Genomic DNA, 7,752 nt, shown 5'->3' with positions numbered 1-7,752 from the left:
ATTGCTTGACCCTGGGAGGTGAGGCTGTGGTGAGCTGCGAGTGTACCACTGCACTCCAGCCTGGGCAACAGAGCAAGATCCTATCTCAAAAAAACAAAAAACCCAAGTTGAAATTTCAAACAACCCTAATAAGATGGGAGCTACCATTCCGTCTAACCCTAATAAGATGGGAGCTACCATTCCATTTTACAGACGGAAAAGAGATTTTGTGAGTAACCAGCTTAAGGGTGCAAAGCCAGTAAGTGATGGAGAGGAAATTTCTATCTGCTGGCCAGACTCCAGAACCCGAAATCCCATTATATTGCTTTCCCTTCTCCAGCCTTCCCTGGGATTATCTCAGTTTTCATGAAATAAAAAAAAAGCAAACCCAATAATTAGAATAATCAATAGAAATGCCCCAACTAGAGCTACGACCAACAAATCCGTTGTGTCATAAGCAATACTGATGAGCAGTGATCTTATAAGGCAAAAGAAATCACCGCCTTGGCTGGGCGTGGTGCTCATGCCTGTAATCCCAGCACTTTGGGAGGCCGAGGCAGGAGGATCACCTGAGGTCAGGAGTTCAAGACCACCCTGGCCAACATGGTGAAACCCTGTCTCTACAAAAATACAAAAAATTAGCCGGGCCTGATGGCAGGTGCCTTAGGCCAGCTACTCGGGAGGCTGAGGCGGGAGAATCGCTAGAACCTGGGAGGCAGAGGTTACAGTGAGCGGAGATCGCGCCATTTTGCACTCTAGCCTGGGCGACAGAGCCAGACTCCGTCTCAAAAAAAAAAAAAAAAGAAAAAAGAAATCACGGCCTTGTTCTGCCTTCTGGGGCAGCATGGAGTGAGATCACAGCGCCTCAGAAATAACTTTGAAAACTGCGACTGTGCTTTACAAAAAGATACCAGTATTATTAAATGCTGCCCCTACCTTTTAAAAATCAAACTCTAGAAAAACCACTCACCTGTTTGGCCTCTCCGGCCCCTACCCCTCCCTGCCCTCAACTGCAGCTGTGCGCAGCCAGTTGACGGTTTTCCTTAAAGGCCTCGGGGTGCTCGTATCTTCTTCAGACGTTCAGCCAAAATTTTTAGAGTGCGGCTAGGGGGAAGGGTAGCGCACTCTGAATTCATTTAGCTCCATCGTTGAAGCCCAGGTTCCTAGATCAGGGCACAAAAATAAATAGAAAACACAGTTTCTGGAAGATTGTAAAACAGTTAATTTTGCAGGTGCTTCGGCATCAGTGGTGGCGATGAATGTAACATCCCCGTCGGAGGGGGGGATAAGGTTCAATCACAGATGAAATGGTTAATACCTTATACGAAATTCACGGCGAAAAATCCTGAAACAGGACATTTAAATTCACTGCCGAGGCTTGGGGGTGGGGTGGGGAGCAGGGATCGGAAACGACGCTAGTGGTTCTTAAATGCGTTTTTACTTGGGAATGCCGGGCAGGGAAAGGAAAGGTCATCGTCTGTTTAATTTCCACCCCCAGCTCTGGACTTCCAGCATTAGCTCGCCGGGCCTCAGCTGTTGTACACACACGGCGAGGGGGGAGGGGAGGGCGGAGGCGCGGAGGAGGGGCCGGCTGGGAGGAATCTGGGCAACCTGCCGCGCATGCGCCTTTCCGGAGCAACAAGTGGGCTCCACAGAGGAAGTGTAAAGGGAAGGGGGGGAGAACTGGTGCAGAGCATGGCGGTGACGTCAGCGCTCCGCCCGGGCGGCATCCCGCGCGGCCAAGCCGGGGACAGCGCGAGCCGCAGCCGGAGCAGGAGCGCCGAGACGCGCCTCCGGAACGTAGAGTAACAATCACAACCCCACATTCCGGGCGAGCGCGAGCACGAGCGGGAAGGGATGCGACCCGGGCGGAGGCGCCGCGCGAGCGCCCTGCAACCAACGTGAGCGCCGCCAGCCGCGGCGGCCCGGGCGCCGGCCAGGCCTGGGGGCGGCGGGAGCCTGCGTGCGTGCCCTCCTCTCCTCTGCTCTCGTGCGTCCTGGAAGCAGTGGCCGCGGCGGCTCCCTCCGGGGTGCAAACCCAGCCGCCGCCAGCAGAACGGCCGACGCTGCGAAGGGGAGACGGTCCTTTCTCGGCTGCCACCCCCTCCCCCGGTCCTCCGGGGAAGCAGCGGCTTCAGCAAGATTGGACCCGGGCACCGGGTGGCACTGAACCCTCTAGCCCTCGCCCCAGGGGGCCCGTCGGGGAGAGGACGCAGCTTGTAGGGGGGCCCCCGGGGAAAGGAAGAGACAGCCCCTTTCGAGCTTCCACGAACCATCCACTCCGGGGAGGGGGCCAAGAGGCAACGGCGGCCAGCACCGGGCACCCTCGCCCCCTCCCCTCGGGCCGGGAGCTTCCAACCCAAGTCTGCAGCACCAGGAAGAAGGCGCCTGAGCTCCCCTCGCGACGAGACAACCGCAGTAGGAAGTGGGGACGAAGAGCGGGCTGAACCCGTCCGCTGCCCGGGCGGTGGAGCCCCCACGGCGAGGCGCTGCGCCGGCGGTGGAGACTCGCGTTCCCTCCAGCCCCTGGGGCAGAACTTTCTCGCCCCCCCTCCTCCCTCCCCCGCAGTCGGACTCCCTCCCCAGCCGGCCAGTCCTCCCGGAGGAGAAGGCGTCGCGGAGACAGCCCGGGCGGGGGCCTACCTTCCCCAGGGCCGGCATCATGTCGGCGGCGCAGGTGTCCTCGTCCCGGAGACAATCTTGCTACCTGTGCGACCTGCCCCGCATGCCTTGGGCCATGATCTGGGACTTCTCGGAACCCGTATGCCGCGGTTGCGTCAACTACGAGGGCGCCGATCGCATCGAGTTCGTGATCGAGACCGCGCGCCAGCTGAAGCGGGCGCACGGCTGCTTCCAGGACGGCCGCTCCCCTGGGCCGCCGCCGCCCGTCGGGGTCAAGACAGTGGCCCTGTCGGCTAAGGAAGCGGCGGCGGCGGCAGCAGCAGCAGCAGCGGCCGCGGCCGCCGCGCAACAGCAGCAGCAGCAACAGCAGCAGCAGCAGCAACAGCAGCAGCAGCAGCAGCAGCAGCAACAACAGCTCAACCACGTTGATGGTTCCAGCAAGCCTGCGGTGTTGGCGGCCCCGTCTGGCCTGGAGCGCTACGGCCTGAGCGCGGCCGCCGCCGCCGCCGCCGCCGCCGCCGCGGTGGAACAGCGCAGCCGCTTCGAGTACCCGCCACCGCCGGTGAGCCTGGGAAGCAGCAGCCACGCCACGCGGCTGCCCAACGGCCTGGGGGGCCCAAACGGCTTCCCCAAACCAACACCGGAGGAGGGACCCCCAGAGCTGAACCGCCAGAGTCCCAACTCGTCTTCAGCGGCGGCGTCTGTGGCGTCTCGGCGTGGGACGCACGGTGGGCTGGTGACGGGGCTGCCCAACCCGGGGGGTGGCGGAGGTCCCCAGCTTACTGTGCCCCCCAACCTGCTGCCGCAGACGCTGCTTAACGGCCCGGCCAGCGCCGCAGTACTCCCCCCACCCCCGCCCCACGCTCTGGGCAGCCGTGGGCCCCCAACGCCTGCTCCCCCAGGGGCTCCTGGGGGCCCCGCTTGTCTCGGGGGTACCCCGGGTGTATCGGCCACGTCGTCCTCCGCGTCGTCTTCGACCTCTTCGTCGGTGGCAGAGGTGGGCGTGGGTGCTGGTGGCAAGAGGCCCGGCTCGGTGTCTAGCACAGACCAGGAGCGCGAGTTGAAGGAGAAGCAGCGCAACGCCGAGGCCCTGGCCGAGCTGAGCGAGAGCCTGCGCAACCGCGCCGAGGAATGGGCCAACAAGCCCAAGATGGTCCGCGACACGCTGCTCACGCTGGCTGGCTGCACGCCCTATGAGGTTCGCTTCAAGAAGGACCACTCGCTGCTGGGCCGCGTTTTCGCCTTCGACGCGGTCTCCAAGCCCGGCATGGACTACGAATTGAAGCTGTTCATTGAGTACCCCACGGGCTCGGGCAACGTGTACTCCAGTGCGTCTGGTGTGGCCAAGCAGATGTACCAGGACTGCATGAAGGACTTCGGCCGGGGCCTATCCTCGGGTTTCAAGTACCTGGAGTACGAAAAGAAGCACGGCTCCGGGGACTGGCGCCTGCTTGGGGACCTGCTCCCCGAGGCCGTGCGCTTCTTCAAGGAGGGCGTGCCCGGCGCTGACATGCTGCCCCAGCCCTACCTGGACGCCAGCTGTCCCATGCTGCCCACGGCGCTGGTGAGTCTGAGCCGCGCCCCCAGCGCACCCCCGGGGACCGGGACCCTGCCGCCTGCGGCGCCCTCGGGCCGGGGCGCAGCCGCCAGCCTGCGCAAGAGGAAGGCCTCTCCGGAGCCCCCGGACTCAGCCGAGGGCGCGCTGAAGCTGGGCGAGGAGCAGCAGAGGCAACAGTGGATGGCGAACCAGAGCGAGGCGCTGAAGCTCACCATGTCCGCCGGGGGCTTCGCGGCGCCGGGGCACGCGGCAGGGGGTCCGCCTCCGCCGCCCCCACCTCTGGGACCTCATTCTAACCGGACCACCCCACCTGAGTCAGCCCCCCAGAACGGTCCGTCCCCCATGGCCGCCCTCATGTCGGTGGCAGATACTCTGGGCACAGCGCACTCGCCCAAGGATGGCAGTTCCGTGCACTCTACCACTGCGTCCGCGCGGCGTAACAGCAGCAGCCCAGTCTCGCCGGCCTCCGTGCCGGGGCAGCGCCGCTTGGCATCACGTAATGGGGACCTGAATTTACAGGTGGCGCCCCCGCCGCCTAGCGCCCACCCGGGCATGGACCAAGTGCATCCCCAAAACATTCCGGATTCCCCCATGGCCAACAGCGGACCTCTCTGCTGCACCATTTGCCACGAACGTTTGGAGGACACGCATTTCGTTCAGTGCCCGTCCGTCCCCAGCCACAAATTTTGCTTCCCTTGCTCTAGAGAGAGTATCAAGGCCCAGGGGGCCACCGGCGAGGTGTATTGCCCCAGCGGTGAGAAATGCCCCCTAGTCGGGTCGAATGTACCTTGGGCCTTCATGCAAGGCGAAATCGCGACTATCTTAGCTGGGGATGTTAAAGTGAAAAAGGAAAGAGACCCTTGAACCACTGGGCAGCCACCTCCTTTGCCCTAGACCAGCTCCTCTCCAATCCTGAGGGCCCCTCCCCCAACCCACCTCGACCCTCCCTTCCCTCACCCCCAAGGTGTAGAATTGTGAATATAACAAAACTGCAAAAAGTTAGTCTTATGTATAGACATTATTTTCGTCGTATGTTTCTATATTTTGAAACAGGTATGTAACTTCTTCATTTGAAGGATAAGCTGGTTTGTGTTAAGCAGTATAATATCGGTTGGGTCATTTGCATCATATTCGTTAGCATTTATTTGGTGGCAGAATGTTTGCCTAGGTACAGAATTAATAGCCCTTAGCAACGACTGCTGCTGGTGTGTATTTTTGTAAATGTTATGCACTCTGAAAGGAAACACACACACAAAAGAAAAATACTTTTTTTTTTTTTTTGCCAAGGCCAGTGTTGCTGCCTAAAAAAAGAAAAAAGAAAAAAAAGATGCTATAAAATGGTGAAAGCTTCCTTCTAAACTGCCCCAAGTGTTGAAGTCTTCACTTTATTTTGTTCCGTTTTGTTTTGTTTTTCTGTTTTGTTTGCAAAATGGTAAGGGGGTGTCGGGGGGGGGGATGGGATGTTTTTTGTTGCAAGTTTGTGAGGGGAAAATGTTTTGGTTTGTTTCTACTGACCTGAATGTGTTGGATCTACACGTGTTGTTTTGTTTTTGCTTTATTGATGCACGGATGCTTTTGAACAGTAGAGCGAAATGCTAGACATGGAGAATCTGCTCTGTTTGTCCTTTATACATTTCTGTAGTTAACAGAACACTGTAATGTGCCTTGGAGCTTAGTAACTTGTAATAAATTCAATTGATATTAACTCTGCGCCGAGTCAGCAAGTTTGTCTTTCTAGGGCTAAGGCCACACAAGTCCGACGTAGGGGACACCCTCCCTACCTCCAGTATAGAAGGAAAATCCTAGTGCCTTTGAAAGCCCTGGGAGCTGGCCTGTGGGAAAGGCCTTGTGCTGCCTTGCTGCCCCTCCCCCTCGGTACCAGGCTATTTACATTCACCTCTTGGGGAGGCGACAGTTGCTGACTAAGCGATTTCGGTTTACTCTTCAGCATCTCTGTTTTCCCCCGGATGTGGGCCCAGCTGCAAATGGCATTGTCAGGAATGCTTTCTGGTGCCTCGCCCTGTGGCCGTGAATATAGGCTGACACCCAATGCAGCTGGTGACTTGACAAGTGTGGGGAAAAGTCTAGGAGAAAAGCTAGGATGCTTTGCTTCTTAGATATGACAGACATCCGTCTTTGCATATTTAAAACAAAAGTGCCACAGAGCTGGGAGCAAATGCTTACACTCAGCCTGGAGAGTCCGCAGTAGCTTCAGGCTGGTGCCTTGGAAAAGCAGTTTTCCCCTCATTCATTACACTTTGTTTTCTTTCCTCTATTTTAAATAATTACTTCTAAAGGCAGAAGACTTAGTTGATCAGAGAGGGTTTCCAAGGATGAGGAAGGAGGAAAAACCCCAAACCTAGTTCCTGAAGCAAAGGTTTACTTCCAACACCAAATAAAAATCCCTTCCTGCTGGTGAAGCAATGCAATTATTCATCTCATCAGCTTTTGGCGGCGTTTGTGAGGTGCAGAGAGGCGGGGAAGCGGACAGAAGACTAATGCCCTTTAGAGCAGAGCCCTGTGGGCTAAGAGCAGCCTGGAGTCCTCCCAGTGGTAGGGGAAGGCAAATAAACCTGATCTGAACCTTGTACTTTCCTGGGAGGCAAATAGAAGAGCAGAAAACAGGAGGGAGGAAGCAAAACAAAACCCGGCAATCCAGTCAAATTGATTCCTGGCCACACCTCATTCCTGGGCGGGGTGAGCTCGGCCCTGATGGTCCCCTAGAAGGCTGAAGGACTGTAAGAAACTTGGAGCCCCCACACCACTCCCATCAAAGGAGTGGGAAGACTGGGAAGTGGGGATGGGTGCAGGCACGTTTGGGGAGAAACAAATCACTGGTTCGCCCAGAATTCCGGTGTGGAGGCTGGGCTGGTGTCGGGACTTGTTAATAACACCCTTTTAGATTCTGTTGCTGCTTTGCCACTGCCATCACTGAAGTGGTGGAAACCAGGACTGTGTGTGTGCACGCGCACTCGCGTGTGTGTTTGTGGGTGTGGATAAGTGGCAATATTGATGGATCTGCTGCAGCCTCTTAATCCTGGTACATGGGAGGTGCCTGTCTCACCTCTTTAAGAATCTCCCCACATATAAATAGATATTCATGTCAGCTTCCTGCAATGTGTCCTTGCATTTTCATCTGCTGCCAAGTGTTGTATTGGTGCTTATGAGTCATGAAACCTATTTTCATCCGCAGGGGTAATTAACTTGGGGGTGATAATGCATAGCAGACTGTAGGAAGAGTTAATTCCAAAACCCATCTCGCCTGGCTACCAACCACACATTTCACTTAAAGGTCTGGGTTGGCTTTTCGTATAAGTTCATTAATAAAAACCAAGCATGTTTCGCCTGGAAGATCCTCTAAGATGCTCCCAACTCCCACTCCCAAGACACATACTCTTAAAATGGGTAAAGCTCAACAGCCTGAGAAGACAGTGTCACGGGTATAATTTAACCATCATTGAAGGAAGGAGCGCTGGGTGCAGCCACGGCATTGCACAGCGCATGTGAATTTAGACATGTGGATCACCTGTCTGGGCGTGGACCTTATGAGTTGTGTCTGGTGGCTCCAGCTGGGAGTTGGCCCTGTTACCGGT

At 56.9% G+C, this 7,752-nt stretch overlaps 1 protein-coding gene across 1 annotated transcript; it reads left to right on the top strand.

Moving 5' to 3' along the window:
• The first annotated feature begins 1,900 nt into the window (after positions 1-1,900).
• Positions 1,901-5,864, top strand: IRF2BPL (interferon regulatory factor 2 binding protein like). Its single transcript, NM_001047124.3, is given in 1 exon segment — positions 1,901-5,864. A coding segment is annotated over 1 exon segment (2,382 nt). The 5' UTR covers positions 1,901-2,641; the 3' UTR covers positions 5,024-5,864.
• The last annotated feature ends 1,888 nt before the right edge of the window (positions 5,865-7,752 follow it).

This window comes from Macaca mulatta, chromosome 7 (assembly GCF_049350105.2).
Source record: "Macaca mulatta isolate MMU2019108-1 chromosome 7, T2T-MMU8v2.0, whole genome shotgun sequence".
NCBI classification, from domain to species: Eukaryota; Metazoa; Chordata; class Mammalia; order Primates; family Cercopithecidae; genus Macaca; species Macaca mulatta.
Note: the sequence above shows the minus strand (reverse complement) of the source record. Positions and strands in the feature narration are given on the sequence as shown.